Here is a 20,665-nt window from a genome sequence, read left to right on the forward strand (position 1 = left end):
ACCGTAGTCACCTTTATCTATCGCATCATTTTTTTTATCAGTTAGATCCAATACAGCCATGTATTTTGTGTTTTTCTTCTGAATCCATACTGAGATGGAACTATAACATTTAGCTTATCTAGATAGCTGTTAAGTCTGTTGTATTCTACTCTTTCCATAACTTTGGAAAAAGTGGGCAGGATGAAAATCGGACAGTAGTTGCTAATATCATTCTTAACTCTCAACTTTCAAGTGCAAAGTTACGACAAAACAGAACCGACACTCTATGACAGAGAAAGATATGACAGAGAGCATCTTTTGAGTCCCTGGTCTACCCGAGTGGGGCATCCAGCAGCCAAAAGGCGATGTCTAAACTGTTTGTATTTGTGATCCCTCGCTTGCAGGTGGGGTTCTCATGCTGTGGCTCTCGGTAGTCTTCCATGGTCTGCCCCATCATGCCATCCTCACTCCCAGGCTCGTGGGTCAGTCAGTCTCAGGTTCTCGTCTATGTCTATCTGGCCCCAGCAGACTCCTGCATTCCGTTCTTCTCTCCCTCAGGTGTTATCTGCCAGGGCTCAGACAAGAACACGTCCCGGGACGCCGTGTGCTTTTCTCATGACTAAGGTTGTAGTTTATGAAGAGATACACAAGCAGCTGTATGAACAAGGTTATATACATTCACACTTTTACCCTCGAGTATCATATGTAAGCAGGCAAGCATTACAATAAGAATAATAGAAATAAAATTAATTCCCACAAAACACAACCAAACAATGCAGATTGTCCCAGAAAGTCTCTACAGTGAACACCAGTCTGGATCAAACAGGCCACTTGGGAAAACGCTATTAGATTGATGTATTTCTGAATGTGACTCTGTTTTTAGGTAATGTCCCATCTGTCACCGATGGTCCACTCTTATTCATCTCTCCACATCCAGACTGCTAATAAACCATGCACCAGGCTGAAATTTGTTCACTGCGTCTTTATTAACTGGTGTTTTCCTGCTGCTACACATTTGTTGTATGAAAGGCAACAATTTTTCGATTTTGAATTCAAAGAATCACAAATAATAAGCATGTGTCTTCTAATATGATCACTTCTATCACACTTTGTCACTTTGGTCTAGCTTTAGCACTGTCAACAGTTGACATGTGGGCAGAGGGAAGTGGGGATCAAACCTATCACCTCCTGATGGAGAGATGACCCACTGCACCACTTGTCACAGACCCTTGTTTCTGTCATTTACTTTTGGTGAATCTTCTCTCCTCTTTAGTGGCTCCAAAAAAACAAAAAGCAAGAAGACGTTTTTCATTGTCCCTTTAAAATATTCTTGATCAAATCTTGGTTGCTGCAACTACAAAACTAAAAGAAGAGCCAAATCTCAGAAAGCCAGATTGGTGCCAAAGTGAGTGAACATCACAGAGACATGACTTCAATCAGACATCGTCCCTTAAAGCTGCTGTGGCGACTCTTTATTCCCAGATGAACTTCAGAGACAAGTCGCCCAGTTTCTCCTGAAGGAGTTGATCCACTTCCTGGCTTTGTTCAGCAGTGAGCAAGTTCTTCCAGTCACCGATTTGACCTGCCAGGAAGAGAAGATCAGACCCAATCATTGACCATCAGAACTCCAGGCTACATCCACGACCACATGAAAACATCAGACGCTGTTCAGGATCTGCATTGAAATCTGGACTTCATCTCAGGAATTGACGTTTATGTCACCTCACCTTTGCGCATGAAGTTTTGAACCCGCACTTTTGGGACAAACTCATAGTTTGCTTTTGGGTCGTTCTTCATGTTCTTGAATGTAGCCTTTTCAACAACTTGCTCGATGGCGGCTTCACTCAGGTTTTTCCCCAAGAAGCTGCAGATCTTTTTCACTGCTCCTTTCAGGTCCTACAAGAGAAGCAAAGAAACCAACAAATATCATCTTGACACAGATGGAGATACTCTTTCATCACCTTCTACACTTATTATACACACTCCATTTTTCTTGACAGCTCATTCTAAAAAATCGTTGTGTCCTGTGGAGAGGCCTCAGATTTATAAAACATGATCAGGAACTCTCAAATGTTGTGCAGAGTGCAGGACACTCCAGACACATTCGTGGAAAATTGAATTCCAAAGTATAAATTAATTGTGATTCAAAGTGAGAACAACACATAAAAAACTGACCAAAATCATGTCCTCATAGCTGAGGAAGAGGATGTTGTACTGGTCTTTATTGGAATGCCAGTCCCGAATATGGTCAAACCAGGATGATCCTGCAACTAAAGAAAAAAAAAGAAATTGTTTTATTCTTCCCACAGTAGAAAAGTATCAGGTTAAACATTTATTAAACCAGCATATCCGTCATGCAGACAAAAAAAGATCTAATAGTTCAACAGATACTTCCAGAACAAGGAGTACTCCAACACACGATCCAAACTAAATATTATGAAGTCCTGGATAAATGAGGACAGAAAATCAAACTGAATGCATAATGCTTGAATGGGAACATCTGAAACAAGTCCAAGATAAATCTAGAATTTGAAAAACAAGTACAACGCCAACGATCCTGAATCAGTTTATGATCAGAATGCCGAGTTCAGACCAAATGATATCTAAAACCATCACAAAACAAAAGATATTTGTCTGATATCATTTAAGATTACTGTGATATTAGGGGAAAAAAAACAAAACATAACAGACAGGCTTGTGGCGGTCAAACATTCGTAGCGATATCACTTTTTGATGCTTTGATGCCGTCTCTTCCTATCATTGTGAAGCAGAATTCACCAAGCGGTGGATTATTCACCCACTAATAGGGAACGTGAGTTGGGTTAGCTTTACCCTACCGATGATGTGTTGTTGCAATAGTAATCCTGCTCTGCAGTGTGGATTATTTGGCAGCCGATGGTTGGGTGCCCAGCGACCCGATCCCCGGACCCAGAGACAAGCTCTCGGGACATGGAATGTCACGTCGTTGAGGGGACGGTGCTTGTGAGGGAGGTTGAGAGGTACCAGCGAGATAAAGTCAGGATCACCTCCACACAGCCTGGGCTCTGGAACCAAATCTCTCGAGAGGGGCTGGACTCTCCACTTCTCTGGCATTGCCCGCAAACTCGGTGGTGGACACCGGAATTCAGAACTGCTGTCAAGCTGAAGAAGAAGTGCTATCAAGTCTTGTTGGGTCATGAGACTCCCAAAGCAGCTGACAGGTATCAGCAGGCCCCGCAAACTGCAGCCCGAACGGTTGTGTAGGCAAAAACCTGGGTATGGGATCAGTTCAAGAGACCATGGTGGAGGACTAAATCAAATCAAATCAAACTTTATTTGTAGAGCACTTTTTCATATTTATAAAAACAACGCAAAGTGCTGAACCATGAAAACAGTCATAAATACAACAGAATAAAAACCATTAATAAATATACACCACACACACACACACACACACTCTCTCTCTCTCTCTCTCTCTCCCTGAATTATTTGCTCACAGCAGAGGAGACATGGCATGGCACTAAGCATCATGGGAAAACACTACCAGTGGGGCCGTTCACACCAGGAGAAGGCGAAGGTCATTAATATTGATATTATATTGAATACGGGTCAGCCACAAAAAAATACTGGCAAAAATCCTCCATCATCAAGGCAAAGTCACTGAGGGGGTTGGTAAGCTCCTCGGTGGCAAGGATCGAGGGGTGGATGACATTTACCCTGAGTACCGTAAGTCTCTGAGATGTGCAGAGGCTGTCTTGGTTGACATGTCTCAGCAACATCGTGTGGCGGTCAGGGACGGTGCCTCTGGAGTGGCAGAGCGGGGTGGTGGTTCCCCTTTTCAAAAAGGGGGACCGGTGGATGTGCTCCAAATATAAGAGGATCACACTCAGCCTCCCTGGGAAAGTCTGTTCCAGGGTACTGGAGAGGAAAATTCAACCGATAGTTGGACCTTGGGCTGCGACGGAGGCATGCACCTGCAGACTGGGGAGGAGAACCGTCAGTTCGGGGTGTGTGCGTCTGCTCGAGGGCCCGGGGTAATGCGTGCGTGCGTGTGTGCGAGGAGAGGATTCCAACATGCGCGCGCACAAACGGGGGCCAGATTGGACAGTTCGCACCGCCATTTGGCGATCCCTGGGGTAGGGGGCCGAACACACAGAGCAACCAGAGGTCTATCCCCCCCACTGTAGCTTTCAGTACTCACAGTAGCTGTGTGACCTGGGGTTACGAAACTGAGACAGGCACTGCCTAACGCACTTGTGCATAGGGAGACTTTGACTTTTTCTTTTTGTTTTTTTTGAGCAGGAAGAGATTGAATCTTCTCCGGCTGCTGCCTTTATTTGAAACTGGCATCCAACATGGCTGCCAGACAGGACCGGGACGGAAACGCTCAGAGAGCAAGAGACAGAGAAAAAGAGAGAGATAAAGGGAGGGGAAATGGGGTGGGTGGGGGGTTGGGGGACAGCAAAACATATATACAAATTCTCAAAACACACTACATGCAACAGGAAACAGTCATAAACCACAATCTAAACAGCACCAAAACAGAGCCGACAGCCAACACAGAGACCCACACCAAACCGAACCAGAACCAACATTTTTTTTGCCAGTACGCTCCCCCCCCCAGCGCTTTGGTCACGGACCCCCAGATCCAGGGCATCACCTCCCACCCAACCCCCCTCCGCCGGAAGCCCATCCCCCAACTCCCCCTGTCCTCTCCCACCTCACCCCCCCGCCCCAACTCAACAATCTCACACACTCTCACTCACACACACACACACACACGCACACACACACACACACACACACAGGTTGGGTTTGCCATTCTTGTGGGGACCTTACATTGACTCCCATTCATGTCTAACTCCTAACCCTAACTTTAACACAGACAAAACAATGCCTAACCTTAAAGAAATGTTTTTGCACTTTCACTTTTTTCAGTAACAACAACATGGTCAAGAAAACACTGTTTCCCCTGATGGGGACCCACAAAATGTCCTCACAAATCAAATTGTTCCTGGTTTTCCTATGGTTGTGGGGACATTTTTTCCCCACAACCATAGGAAAACCCGGACCACACACACACACATACACACACACACACAGCAAGTTAATCCTAAACCAAACATATTCACATTCTGACACACTCGTGCACTCTCACGCACACACAAGCACAAGCACACACACACACACACACACACACACACACACACACACACACACACACACATTCCTGCATCATCCATCCGTCTTGCCCTGTGGGAGATCCCCCGGAAGGCAAGGGAACACCAAACCCCACATCCAGGACCCCCCGCCAGCCACAACTGCCCCCACCACCACCACCACCACTGCAGACAGATATGCACCCCCGGAGCCGGTAGCCCCCCAAACCACAGCCAGTCCAGACCCCAGGCCTGTGGGGAATCAACAGCCCCCCCCCCCCCCCCCCCGAAGAAGGGACCCGGAAATGGGGCCACAGAAGACCCTATTGACCTCTTCTCCCCCGCTCATGAGTGTTGATGGAGTATATGTTGTTTGCGATTAAAATTGAGGGGCAGTAACCACACCGTGCCACGAGTGAGGCCAAACGAGCAGTCCCATCTACCTGAACAGCCCCGCCCCTGACATGGCATGCCAAGTCCCCCAGATGTGTGTGTTGTAAGTATTTGGTCGTGTTTGATGACTAAGTGCAATTAAGACTGAGAAGTGAGCCACCGAAGGGTGTAGTGGTTGAGGCCACTTAGATGGCCACTTCCATCACACCCAACTTAATAAGCATACCTCCCAAAGCCCTACATGTGTGTGACTGAGAGTGGGGGGAGAGAGGGGTCCGGGGATGATACAGCACCCCATCACCCAGGAGCCCCCCAATGAAGGACAAGGCCAGGGGCGCCACCCCCCCACAAGGCCCAGGGCGGACAGCGACCATAGCCAGAGAGCCACCAACCCAAGAGGCAGACACCCATCATGCATCAGGAGGAGTGAAGGTGAGGACAGACAGGGTGGAGCGGAAGAACCCAGACCCAGGGCCCACTGTCCCCAGGTCCACCGGGGCCACCCCCCCACTTGCCTCGTAAACCAGCCCCACCCACTCCTCATCCGCGTTTGGATTTTGGAGTTGGGCTCAGTCTGGATAGGAGCCAATAGAAGGGGATTTCACTCGGTCGTGAAACGGCCGAGCCAATCAGCGTTGCCGCTTTTTGTTTTCAAATTTTTTGTGGAGAATTCAAGTGGCTACACCTGAAGTGTCACCATCACTGCGCGTAGCAGAGATTACGGACTTTAACTTCAACCATCGCCTGAAAGCTGCAATAACTAAAGTTATAGCCAAAATACCAAGTATTACAACAATCAAGCAAGTCTGCGCCTGGTGAGTTTCTTACCGGAAAAGACGTTTTCGCGTGTCTTTACGTGTAGGGAAGCTAGAGCTAATGAGCTAATGCTAACCCTTAGAGAAGCGAACGCATTTTGATGACATATTTGTGTTGAAGTGCTGATTGGCTGAAGTACGCTGTCAGTCAATGGAGTAACCAACACCCCCTGCAAGAAGTTTCTATGGGCTCCTATCCAGACTAAGCCGAACTCCAAATCCAATGTGGATGAGGAGTGGGTGGATCTGGTTTACGAGGCTAACCCCCCACAGAGCACCACACTCTCTCCTCACATACATACCTGTCCAATCGCCCACACATATACACCCATACATACATAGTTACTCACAGATACGCACCCCCACACATACATACATACTCTCAGGTACATACCAACACACACACACACATACACAACACACACACACACACACACACACACACACACACACACACACACATACTGACACATACACACCCACGCACACACACACACACACACACACACACACACACACACACACACACACACACACACATCCTCTCAACCCAATAGCCCTTAACCCCCACAACCCCCCACCTCCCCCTCCACCCCACTGCCCCCCGATCCACCCGACCCATCCACCCCACCCCCCGTCCCCCACCACCCACCCATTTCCCCCACCACCACAACCACCCACCTAATACCCTGGATTCCGGGGCAGCAACCAGACACCAGGGCATGCACCAACCCAGGCCGCGGCAGCCTGCCCGACCCGACCGGCCCCACCCAGCCAGGCCAACCTCCCCCACTCTAATGGAAGGGGACAGCCCCCAGGCAACAGGGCCCAGGCCCCCCAGCCACACCAAAGACAGCACCAACCACCTGCAGCCATCAGGCTGCCCCCACCAACAACTGACCCCCAAAGTGGAGAGGTCCTCATTTTCCCCTTACATTGAGTGATGGAGCTGATCACAGGGGATCAGAGGGAACCACATTCAGCTGATTGATCCTTTGAACAGACATTGTCTCCAAGCTAATATGATCTAATAGAAGATTCTTAAACTGCCTGTTACTCAGATTATTTCTGGATTTCCAATTTACAAGGATAGTTTTCTTTGCGATGCACAAGGAGGTGAGAACCATGTGGACTGAGTTTATTGACATGTTAATTTCACCCAAATCACCTAAAAGGCACAGTGTGAGAGTTGCAGGAATATTGCATGTGAACCATGTTGGCAGGTCCTCATACACCTGAAGCCAAAATCTCTGCACTGGTGTGCAGGACCACAAGGCATGGAGGGAGCTGTCAGTCATGTTCTCATTACAATGTGAGCAGATATCAGATTGTGATAGACCCATCTTGAACATCCTTCGTCCTGTATAATGAATTCTATGCAGAATTTTGAATTGTATCAGTTGTATATTTGAGTTCTTTGCCATTTTGAAAGTATTTAAACATATCTGTGACCACGCATTTTGGTCAGAGTTGTTAGATAAGTCAGCTTCCCATTTTGAAGTTGGAAGGAAGATTTTATCTTCTACCTTTGATAATATTTTATATATCTTTGATAGCAACTTTGGGGGACTGAGGTCTAAGAATTCTTCTACCCTGAGAGGTAGCTGTCCGTGCAATTGATTAAAGGTATGCTTTTTACCTATGATAGATTTACACTACCGGTCAAAAGTTTTAGAACACCCCAATTTTTCCAGTGTTTTTCCTGAAAATTATGCCATTTAATGTCTCATTGCACTCAGACGTCAAAGCATAGTACAAATAAGCAATTGCAGTCAAAAAAGAAATTATGGAATCAATTTATAGACCAAAATGTATTCTAAACTGTTGACTCATCAAATTAGTCACCTTTGGCAGATATAACAGCTGAACACAAACATGGCATTCTTTGTACAATAGAAATCAAATATCCTTCAGAAAGTTCTTCCCATGTCTGTTGCAGAAGTTCACATAAATGTGTGGCACTTGTGGATTGCTTTGCTTTCACTCTTCTGTCCATTTCATCCTGAACCAGCTCAATGGGGTTTAAGTCTGGAGACTGTGCTGGCCACTCCATGTTTTCAAGTTTACCAGCATGTTCTTTTTTGGTAAGATAGTTCTGGCATAGCTTGGACTTATGTTTTGGGTCATTATCTTGCTGTAAGATGAACCCCTGACCAACTCGACGCATATCAGAGGGTACTGCATGGCGCTGCAGGATGCTGTGGTAGCCGTTTTGGTTCAGGGTGCCTCTCACTCTGAACAAGTCACCAACCCTGGATCCAGCAAAACATCCCCAGACCATCACACTTCCTCCTCCATGTTTGACAGTTGAAGCCACACATTGTGGAAGCATCCTTTCACCTGCTCTATGCCGTACAAAGATCCTGCATGATGAACCAATGATTTCAAATTTTGATTCATCAGTCCATAATACCTTTTTCCAGTCTTCAGTAGTCCAATGGCAGTGTTTCTTGGCCCAGACAAGCCTCTTTGTCTTATTCAGACGTCTTTGCAATGGTTCTCTTGCTGCAACTCGTCCAGTCAAACCCGCAGCTCAAAGTCTTCTTTTCACAGTAGAAACAGAGACTTGCTTAAGCTAGGTTTACACTTGAATGATTCTGTGGCACGCATCGGCACGAATCGAGTCGCAAACTACTCGTAAAGTGGAGTGAAGTGTGTGTAAACCCGTCGTGACTGCGTGCCATGTCGGGACGAGAATTTTGGTTTGTTCAAAATTTTGGGCACGACAAAATATCACAACTGGGCCGTGAACTATGAGGCAACTGTCCGTGAATGCCTCATGAACTCGTCGGGACAATGCGAGAGGATGCGTACCAGTCGTGGCATCATGCCACGACTGGCACGCATGGCACGCACTCCCACGCACTGCTACGAATAGTTCACCAACAGCCCAAGCCGAATTGCGCAACCACGTCGTGCCAATGCGGGAAGCACGTAAACTATGCGTGAATGCGTCGTGCCAGTCCGTGACACTGACGGGTGCACATTTGTGCGCATTCCTGAACTATTTGTGAACTGGTCGTGAACACTGCGGGAACCTGCCAGTTCGGCGACTCCAGATTGGCACAGAAAAATCGTGCAAGTGTAACTATGGCCGCTATTGTGAATTTGACTTATCAACATTATGCTTATTCACTGTTTTTATTTTTACCAACCAATGTAACATCTTGAAGCCCTCTGAGGCAACTGCTTTTGTGATACTGGGCTATACAAAAATAAATTGATTGATTGATGATTGATTATTAAGCTGTGCTTGAAGCTGTTGTCCCGTGAGCCACCTATCACGCAAACTGTTGACTCTCAGAAACTTGTCCTCTGATTCAGTTGTGGCTTTGGGACTGCCAGACCTCTTCCTGTCAAAGTTTGCCCCAGTTTCTGACTTCCTTTTGATGGTGAAGGAAACTGTACTCACTGACACCTTGGCTTTCTTTGCAATTTCTCTGTCGGAAAGACCTACATTTTTCAGTGTTATGATGGTCTGTCTGTCTTCCACTGTTAATTGCCTTTTTCTTGCCATTTCTGTAGCAACACACAACTTTCTGCAGTACAATACTGTTCAACTGATGCTCACGAGGGTATGGTACCACGTTGTGTTCAAACACTGCTTTTATGCTGACAGAGGGGCTTGTTAGTAATCAAGCAAACTTGGAAGACCTGTAGGAATTAGTAGCACCAGCTTTTTAAGGCTTGGTCACCCTCCGTTGCTGCAGGACAGCAACTATTGTTAACCAATTTTGTGTTATTGTTCTGAAATGTACTCTGTTTTTCAGTTTTGGGTAACCTTACTTTTTATTTTACCCTCTGGTAGTTCACCACTTACTGTTGTATCATTTCAAACTACTGATTGGACTTGAGTGACTAGAATTGCAATAAATAACTGGAAAAATTGGGGTGTTCTAAAACTTTTGACCAGTAGTGTAAGTTGGAGATATTCCAAAAATGTTGTGCTGCTGATTCCATATTGTGAGTTGAGAGTATTAAATTATAGATAGTGGTCATTTTCAATGATATGTTCAAGCTGTCTAATTCCTTTATTTCTCCACTGAGTGGAGGTGGAAGGTCATTCTGATTTGGGCTGATCCTCAATGGACATCTGGCCCTCCTTAAACCGCCCGAACCGCTCATAGACCTGAGTCTTCCCCAGAGCATCATCCTTGTAGGCTTGCTGCAACAAGGTGAGTGTTTCTGCTGCTGTTTTTCCAAGCAAAAAGCAAAATTTAATGTTCGCGCGCTGTTCTAGCTTTCCAATCAATGTCGCCATTTTGGAAAAATCGCAGAGGGGGGCAGCACTCTGTTACTATAAACAGTGCGTGACACACATCAGTGTCACTCTGGGATCTCAGATTTTTCACAGAAATGCATGAGGCTTACCTGTAACACATCAGACGGCCAAAAGTCGAAACTCATTATTATTATTATTAGTATTTTATGACCAAATTCCGGTTTCATTTGGGTCCACCCTCGTATATGAGTCCAGTGATTTAAAAGAACCAGAGGATAGAATAGATAGTTAACCTTAGGTAAAATCATAATTTTAATGGTGGCAACCCTCCCCATAAAAGATACAGGTAAGCGTCTCCACTGTAAGAGGTCAAAGTCTAAACTTTAGAGCGCTCTGTTGGTGGTGATGTCTCATTCGATTAATGGTGCCGGGGGTTCGGAGGTGAACGTGAGGGGCTGCTTGGCTCCACCTCTTCAGTCTCCTCACGGTGTGTCTTACAGAGTCCCTGTACATCAGGAATATATAACTGTATGAAAAGGTAGTCTCGATAGGATAGAGAACGTTTGGTTCACAGTAACCGTTGTTCTCTGAGTGAGAGACTATCTCTCCTGGACAAGGCAGCTCGGACACCGTTCCAATCAATAGGACCAGCGAAGCCATGCACACCTGGGGCTGTTATACCTACATACGGGCCACCTAGTGGTGTTTCTTAAACAATATTCACGTCAACTCCCCCATTGGGTCAGTCCTCGTACATGTGGAAGATATAACTGTGTGGCGAGATTGTCTCTCACTCAGAGAACCAAGATTACAATGGAAGTGGAACAATACGACATTCAGTAAAACTTTCTCAAGGCTGCTTGAGGGTCGGTGAACATGAGATATCTCACCATTTCCCTTCAGGTACTGCTGGAGAAAAGGTTCAATGCTTGTTGGAGTTTCCAGGTGACAACATTCACTGCTGAAGTGATAGTAGGAGACAACGTTGTCTTTTGGATTCCGCATCACATAGATGACCTGACGAGAAAACACAAATCCATTTTTGAAAATCTGTGTTTGACGATTGTACCAATGTTGTGTTATATCCCCCCAATGTGTTTGGCAGTATCTGCTCAAATAAATGCAATTCCAGGTAAATGATAATTTTTTTGACTTGCACATGTTGCCCCTCTGTCAATATGATCACAACACTGTAAACCTGGATAAGTTGAGTTTACTTGAAAAATACTAGTAAACCGGTTACCTTAAAAAAAGTAAGTAATGAAAGATGAAAACTCAAGTTAATTTAACTTAAGATCATAAGTAGCTAGAATTATTGTGGAAGCCGATTCTACTGAATATTTTCAATTAAATAAATGCAATACCTATTTTTTACAACTTAAAATATTGGGTTATGGTAATCATTTTGAAAAATAATATAACTCTCCTTTTTCAGTTAAATGGATTTCATTCTGAGTCATGTTCACTTAAAATTTTTTGTAAAGCAAATGATCACATGAAATAATTCCACTAAATGTTTTAGGTTATTTTATCCTTGAAGTGATAAAAGTCACAATCACACAAGAAACAAAATACAAATCAAAGCCATTTATTTATTTTCATCAGAAATTTACATGAAAGATAACATGTTGCCTCAAGAACTTAGAGCAACTTTTAAAATTAACATGCAGAGACCTCCAACCTTAGTTTTTTGGAACATGTTAGTGTGTATGATCAAAACTGCTTTGTAGAGACTTAAAAGTACATCTAGTGCTTTTGCTGTTCTCTACCATGTCAATTTGTCATTGTCTATGGTTAAATATGCACAAACATAGTCAAAAAATTTGAAGAAAAAAAATACATTTCAAAAAAATAAGGATCAAATTTTACAAAGGAACAAGCAATTTTTAATAGGTCCTACAGTTCTGTTGGAGGCCTCTGCTTAACATTCACAACTTTTAAACTGTGATAAATGAATTCACTTAAGTCATGAAATAAGTTTAATCATTAATACTTAACAGTGAAAACATTGTGAATAAAAACTTGTCAGTTTCAACTGCTAGTATTTATACTTGTTTTTTTGTTTGAACAGCTTTTGGATTACAAGCACACGCCTCTACATACATAAAGCTAAAATCCTTATTGACAGTATCAAAATTGACTTTTCTTCTAAAAGAACAGCCCAGCAACTCTGGTAAAACTTCAGCTTCAACACCATTATGGTTTTAACAAAGGCACTTAAAAGATGTGCATTTTAATACAGGGAAAATTTTCTCAAGACTGTATCAGTCTGCAACCATAGCAACTTCTACCTATTTGCACGTAACTGTCATTAAAAGAACGTTACATAACATTATTTAAACACCTACAAATCTAGGACTACCTGTTTCAAACTGAAAAAAAAAACACTAGATGGTTTTAAGTGTTTGCAGTCCTAAAATGACATGAATTGTTTTACCAATGGTTTAGTAAACATATAAGCTCTGATAAACAATGAGCTACCTTTGAATACTGAAACAGAACTTCACATGCTCTCAAGGTCAGACTCCAAAGCTCTGCATTCACACAGCAGATCACTCAAGATTTCCTCCCTAACTTCTAAGATCCCTTCTGGCATAACACGTAAAACAGTGAGCATCTACTCAAATGGATCTCAAACCAGGCACCTTGGATTAGCAGGACTTCTTTTAGAACCCCTTTTACACGGCAAGCTGATTTTTCAAAGTTTGAATTTTTGGTGCCAGTCGACCACCTCCCAGCTTAAGCAACACCTGCTGAATGAAGCTGAAGGTGTTTTTCATGCACTTTGGGTAGTCTAAGTGAAGGGCATAAATGAGTCCAAAAAGGAGGCAAAAAGCATGAGGCAGGTTGGCCAACCTATCCATTACCATGCTCCCTTCCAGGACAATCCCAACTCTGGATGGGTTGAGCTGAGAGTCTTTGTGATCAACACAGATGATTCCCACAGATGTTTGGCTGAAGGAGTCCATGTCACTTTCATCCTAACACAAAAAACAAAACAAACAAAAACAAATCGAGAAGAAAAGGGCATTATAATACTGTAACACAGGGTTAAGTTGTACCAAAGATTAACAATAAAACCTGTAAAATCACAGCAAAAACTCTGGCATTTGAGAAAGGATCAAGACAAACCAACATTTCTTAAAACAAAACAACAAATTCACATGTCATAATTTGTCATAGTGTACCGTTTATTGCGCTCATGTTTGGAGATTTATGGTTTTTTGTTTTTCTGTTGTTCTGTTTAGTGGTTTGCTTGATTGCTGTGAAACTTTGTTGTTTTTCACCTTAACATTACATTTCCCATTAAAAAAAAATCCAGCAGAGAGAACACTCAAAATTAATCAAATTATGGTTTAACTATTTAAAGAAAAAAAAAAGCTTTCCAGTTACATTTTTTAAAACAAATTCTGTTACTTACATTGCAAAACCTGAAGAATGCAGCAGGATCATCCCCCAAAATGACAGGTAGCCCCCGAATACACAGGTATCTCAAGTCAGTGGGTTCAGTGGTCTGCAATAAAATGGACAGAGATCAAAATACAGTTTGTTAACACAGTTTTAAATGATGATAAATAACCCTAAAGGTCAAAAAAGAGCATTGAGAGCAAAAAGGAGTTAACATGAGAAAAATTTACAAACCTTCATCTTCCACAAAAGCTCCGCCAAGATCTGGCCAGTAAGGCCTCTCTTCTTCCTGAAGAGGTCCATAAGGCATGGAGAAGAACGGTCCAGTTCACCAAAGAAGTCCTCTTTCAGGTTTCTACCTACCACTCTGGTGAACTCAAGGAAAACCTGAAACATAAATCATGAATAAACCGTTTAAGTTTGGTTTTGACATGACTGACAACAAAGTGTTACTGTCTTCCACACCTTGTTGCTGATCCACAGTTTTAGTGTGAATGCGGGTTAAGTGCACTTTGAGTGCACTGAGTGAATGAAACGTGCACAGACAATCATGATGCAAACATGGGAATGGCTGTGTTCTTGCATAGCTTCCATGTTTAAGCCTGTAATGTTTCAACAGCACTCCTCTTTTTTCACAGTCAAAAGAACAATATTTACACTTCCAGAGCATTTTTTTCTGTGGACCATCAGTACAATTAAGTATGGGAGAACTAAATATGGATCATACACTCATTTCATCAAATGCATTTCACAAAAGACTCAATATATTGCTCTCAGCAATTTCTGCAGAATATTTTTCTCTTTTTTGTGGGGATAGCTTTAAGGAATAATTAAAAAACAAATAAACAAGAAAGAAAGAAAATATTAGTTTTAAGAAAACTAGAATTTAAATTGTCAGTGTTTTTTCTTTCTTAAATGAACACTTTGATTTACTCCCTTGTAATCCCTCTTAACACACGCAGTTCTGCACCCACGTCTGTCACCTCTCAAAGACACCTTATTGACATAATAATACGATGACAAATACGGTAGGGTAAATCGCTGCAAAAAACAAGTGAAGCAACACAACAGAGGGAATAATTTCTAATAAAAACTGTGTAATGCTGTATTTTTCTAGTGAGGGACTCGAGACGTCTCCCTCACCTGTAGCAGCAGCAGGTGCTGGGCTGCATATACAGGCTGCAGTGACATCGTCCAATCATCACACAGTTGAGATGGTTAGAAAATATGGTACGAATATAGTTGAGCACGACTGCCCAGGTAAAGTCGAAATGAGAAACACGGTTTCTACTAAAAGAGATTCAAACACTTACTCCATGCTGGCTCTCCTCTCTCCGCTGTTGCAAGTCGCTGTGCGCCGAGCAGCCGTGGCATTTCCGCTTCAGAGGGAGGGAAAGCCGTATTCAATTCCGGGGGGAAGACTGGCTGTGTTGGCTGTGTTCAATTCAACTTTAACTCTACAAAAATACACTATCTAAAAGCAAGAGGCGCGTATTAGAAGTGAAAGGGGATGAAATCCAGTGGCTGGATGGAAAAATGTGCTCTTCCTGCCTCGTTAATACTGCAAAACAAGTTAACCAAGGGAGCGAAAACGCTCGATTAATACGCTCAGCATCCCTCGCTGTCACAGTCCTTTGTGACACTTGTAGATTTTTCACACAGTGAATGTCAAACAAACGGTCCAAAAGATTATTCCCTCCAAACTTACAAAATCCTTCACCGGGAGAGAACCACGCGTCCGAGAGTCCAATAATCGGCACCAGCTCACGGTTTGGTTTCGGTTCCGTGCCCATCCCAACAGCCAATCAGTGAGCCCCACTTTCTTTTGAATCGGAATAGGGGCATGGTTAAGACTAAAACTACAAATTTTCAGTCATTTCAGCTTAAATTTATTATTGCATTCAAATATGCACCCAAATTAGTAAAGTGTGCTTGAATTCCTTGAGTAATGGAACAGAACTTTTAAATGTATGAGCATTGTACTTGAATTTTTAATTGGAGATCAAATCTGGGTTTACAGTGAAGGCAGCAGTGTCCATGATCGTCTCAAAGTGCTGTGGTGGAGAATAGAGAGGACACACATGTTGAGCTGGTTCACTCCACATAGGAAGGTTTGTTCTTCAACAGGAATCAAGTGTCACATCAACCAGATTATCATCTTCAGTCCCAGTTCTTTTACATTGACCATAGCCATTTCTAATTTGGCATCCACCACATACACAATTTTCACATTAGAAACATCACCCTGTAAGAACCGTTTACAGAAGGCACAAAGTAAATGGAATTTGAAAATCTCAGTTGTTTCTGGTTAGATTCTCCCACACACTACTCCACATTATCCAGCTCCGCTAGCATTAGCATTGATTAACAGACCTTCTTCACTGCTTTTTCTCACAAATCTCCTAATAGACCACCTTGCTTGCAACCGGATACAATCTACTCAATAAACAACATTTTCAGCCATTGATGTCTGCTTTTTATATTCATTTTAATGGACTTCTACTAACGTGTGGCGGAGAGTAGAGAGGACACACACGTTGAGCTGGTTAACGCTACATAGGAAGGTTTATTCTTCCTCTGCAGCCTGGCTCTACTCTATGGTACCAGGGGCAAGCGCCTCCTATCGGCTGTATGTGGAATAGCACTAGTTCACTGGGATCAGTGTGCACAGAAAATAATACTTACCTTAAAGGTGAAATGCACGATTTTCTCGAAAAGACGAAGCCCCACGTCTGTTACTCACTTTTTGAACAACGCGCATGCGCCAGAGCATCCGCCCGGCTCTCCTGCTTCTCCCAGGAAACGCGGAAGTGTACGAGCACGATCTCCTCTTCTCTGGACGTGCACGGCTCTGTACAGTTTCTGCGATCCGCCTCGCTCATAAATAAAGCTTTTTTTTCCGAAACAGCTACAGTTTCATTATGTCAGACTCGCCATCGGTAAGTACGAGCTCAGAAGCTCACCGGCTACATAAACACTCTGAATGCGCATGCGCAAAAGGGAGAAGCTGATTGGGCGCAAGCACGTAGAACCGCCTTACGAAAGCAGCTCGTCAGAATGATTGACAAACAGACCCACCAATTATTTAGGTGATCCACCCGGAAATCAAAATGTTGTATTAGACCTTTAAAACAAAATAAAACAGGTTTGTCTGTTTTTCTATTATCTTTTTCCTCAGAGAGGACCTTCATACTGTATTTAAATGATCTCTGCGATGCCCTGCAAAATGTTAACAGTCTCTTATTTGCTGATGATACAAGCCTGTATGCCTCCGGTCCAGATCTTGAACAGCTCCTGCACGCAGTAGAAAATGATATAAAAATTCTTAAAAAGTGGTTTGAGATAAACCAATTACCATTAAATATAAATAAAACAAATGTTATCATATTTGGGAACAAAATGATCAAAATTTCAATAAAACTATCCATTAATGACAAAGCTATTGAACAAGTAAACCAAACAAAATTTCTAGGTGTCATAATAGGCAACAAACTAAATTGTAAGGCCCACATTGACCACTTAAAAAGAAAAATATCAAAAATAACAGCTATCTTACACAAAGTAAAATATTTTGTCAACAAAAAAATCACTCTACACACTATACTGCTCCCTATTATTGCCATATCTAACATATTGTGTGGAAGTGTGGGGGCAGACGTATAAATCAATAATCCATCCGATTTTCATGCTACAAGAAAAAGCAATGAGAATTGTCAATCATAGCGACTATCGTGCACCAACAAATAAACTTTTCATTAAAAACCGACTTCTTAAACTAGAAGACTTAACAAACTTAAACACAGCAGTTATAATGTATGAAGCACCACAACATTCTCCCAGACTGCATGCAAGACTTGTTCAAGCAAAGAGAGACCAGATCAAATCTGAGGGGCAACGCAAAATTCAATAAAATAAAGGCAAGAACAAATACTAAAGGAAATTGTACTTCAGTTAAAGGGGTAAATCTGTGGAACACTCTGGACAAGGAACTGAAGAGCAAAGTCTTTGAATATATTCAAGAAATTATACAAAACAAGGGTCATTGATAAATACATTATACCGAAGCAGCAAACAAACCCAACAACACATACCTTACAAAACTCACAACTAAGTTACATTTTTTCTTTTTTTTTTGTGCTAATCTTCAATTAATTCACTTATTTATTTATTTAACTTTTTTTTTTTGTCTATTTCTGTTTATCATTTATTCTGAGTATTATTCTTAGCAGCCTCAGAAAGGGGTAGAAGAACAAAGAAAAAGGAGGAAAACTGGATGGAAAAAGAGAGAATAGGGAAAGGAAAGGGAAAAGAGTTATGGAAGAGAGAGTAGAACAAAAAGGAAGGATAACAAATAAAAAATAACAAAGGACAGAAAAAAATGGAAAAATAAGTAACTCCCTTTGCTTTCTTCTATTTGGACTGTTGTCTCGTGGTCTTTGGTTCGACTTTTGTATAATGTTTTTTTCTTTTTTTTCTTCTTATACAGCGGCGAGGTAAAGGTGGGCAAAACAAACTTCGGCTTCAGCCCTGAACCTTTTCGGTCAAACATGAGAAAATGAGATTTTTGCTTAACTTCCTACTGTTGGGGATTCTCTTTAATCTTTATTTCATATCGTTTCGTGAGTTGACCATTTCGTTACACCCCTAATATATATGTGTGTGTGTGTGTGTGTGTGTGTGTGTGTGTACACAGTACTGATAAATGCATCAGAGTTGACACATCCAAGATCTGCCAGACATGAACCAAAGGAAGATTTGTCTCTTCCTGGTAATACTTAATATAATTAAAGAAACAGACCTTCGCCTTCTTTGTCTTCAGTCCTGGAGGTAAAAGAGTCGGAGTGAGGTGGCTGGTAAAGAGTCGAGGAGACGGTCTGTTGCTGTATTCCTCAGGCATCGGGTACTCCAGCCAGGGCATCTGCTTCCAGTTCATTGGATATTCCTTCAGTCCTCCGTCCAGCTCGCAGATGGAGATGATGATCTGTTGAGTCCAGATGGTTCCTGTTGCAGGTGGGAACAGATGAAAAGACTCCAGATGCTGCAGCTCATCAGTCCAGAGTGCGCAAAACTAAGAAAATGTGTTGATTTTCTCACCAACCTGACTTCGGATAAGTGACAAGGAAGATGTCGCTGTCTTGAACTTCAAAGGACTGGAGGGAATCGATGTGCTCTGCGGTCGTCAAACCAGCAATGAAGTTGTAGTTTTTATAGCAGCAGAGGAACTCTGTGACCTTCTCCATGTTGCCTCTCTGTATCAGAGGCAGAAAAGAAATGACTGGATTTAAGGGAAAGCTGTGGAGGAGTCAGGTGGACTCTGAACTTTTCCTTGTAATGTGATGATGGTGGTAAAACCAAGCTCTGGTCCCTGAAGGGGGCGTCAGAGGTCACAGAGAAGCTTGACCAGCTCTGAGGCTGGGCAGATCTGCTTTTGGTACGTTAAAGAAAACCATCTCTCTCAGCCATACTCTGTACAGTCTAACCTGATATTTAAGTTTCTGACTCAACAATTATCAAACTACAAGGAAAATACATAGAGGATAAAGGGTGCAATGAGCTGCTTATGAGCTATAAGTGCTGATGACACCAAAAACAGATCTTGAACGACATTTTCCAAGTTTTTAAAGAAAATTTAGCAATCTTTCATTGATGGGTGCAAATCTGAGTGCAGGATTCACTGAACGTCAAGACCCACGTGAGATTTATGAATCTTTCATATCTCAGCGTTCGAATGATCGGGTGTTGATAAATGCTGCGGCTCAAGTCAGTCTTCATTAACACACCCTTACATTCATGGTTCAGAAGCCCCTCCCACTGAGGTCAAACACGAAGAGGAGAATTCTTGGCAAAAAAAAGGAACTTTTCCAAGCTGGACAGTGATCCCCTGCATCTGAGGTGGAGGTGAATAAGGAGGAGCTATTTGGAATAATGAAAACTGAAATCAAAGAAGCCAGAAAAAAATTATGGAAGAAGATCGCAGTGGCAGTGAACAGTAGCGCCAGGCTGAGCTTTGAATAAATTTTAGGTCCAGTAATTAAAGGTGCATTAAGGAGTTTTACAACCTTAAAAATACTTATTTTCCACCATAAATATGTTACACATTTTTAATGATGTCACTTGAAAGTTGCAGTGCCGGTCCGGCACCTGAGTTTTTTTGGGGAGAATTTGAAAGGAATGATGTAATGCGAGCTCCGGCTCCTTGAGTTTCGATTTGTCCGCCATTACTCCGCCAGATGCTTAGTGAGCAACAACTGAGCAGGATCTTCCAGAAAGTAAGAACAGACTGGCTTCTAGCACTGCCACAGCTCCACACAGACTCCACCAGGGAAAAGAAACTTAAATCTTACTTGAGCGCTTCTAAACGAGCGAAGACGGAGTCCCCCTCTTCCGTGCACGGGAGCCACAGGGACGAGTTTTTCACTAAGCTGCATTACGCCCAAGGCCTGCAGGGGCCGCTGTTTCGCATAAAACGTGCAAACTCCTTAAGGCACCTTTAAGCTCTGATAGTTCAGTCTATTACAAACTGTGAGGCTGACACACGTTACAGGTCACATTTTTATTGTTTTTGTCACAATGTAACGGGGCGGCTGTGGTTCAGTGGGGAGAGCAGTCGTCTGACAGTCGGGAGGTTGTTAGTTCGACTCTCATCTCCCCCTGTCTGCATGTCGAAGTGTCCTTGGGCAAGACACTGAACCCTGAATTGCCCCCGGTGG

General features: G+C 43.0%; 1 protein-coding gene and 1 long non-coding RNA gene across 2 annotated transcripts; both read right to left on the bottom strand.

Moving 5' to 3' along the window:
• Positions 1-1,451: 1,451 nt before the first annotated feature.
• On the bottom strand, positions 1,452-19,195 carry LOC115387076 (amine sulfotransferase-like). The gene is made up of 6 exons (XM_030089619.1): positions 19,054-19,195; positions 18,754-18,956; positions 11,438-11,564; positions 2,155-2,249; positions 1,707-1,875; positions 1,452-1,561 (listed from the first exon to the last, which is right to left on the bottom strand). The coding sequence occupies exons 1-6, from the start codon at positions 19,193-19,195 to the stop codon at positions 1,452-1,454; spliced, it is 846 nt and encodes a 281-aa protein (XP_029945479.1).
• LOC115387087 (uncharacterized) lies at positions 13,323-15,369 on the bottom strand. The gene is made up of 4 exons (XR_003931336.1): positions 15,269-15,369; positions 14,190-14,342; positions 13,969-14,061; positions 13,323-13,528 (listed from the first exon to the last, which is right to left on the bottom strand). It is a non-coding gene; the product is annotated as an uncharacterized LOC115387087 (long non-coding RNA).
• Positions 19,196-20,665: the final 1,470 nt, after the last annotated feature.

The sequence above is a fragment of the Salarias fasciatus genome, chromosome 4 (genome assembly GCF_902148845.1).
Source record: "Salarias fasciatus chromosome 4, fSalaFa1.1, whole genome shotgun sequence".
Lineage (NCBI taxonomy): Eukaryota > Metazoa > Chordata > Actinopteri > Blenniiformes > Blenniidae > Salarias > Salarias fasciatus.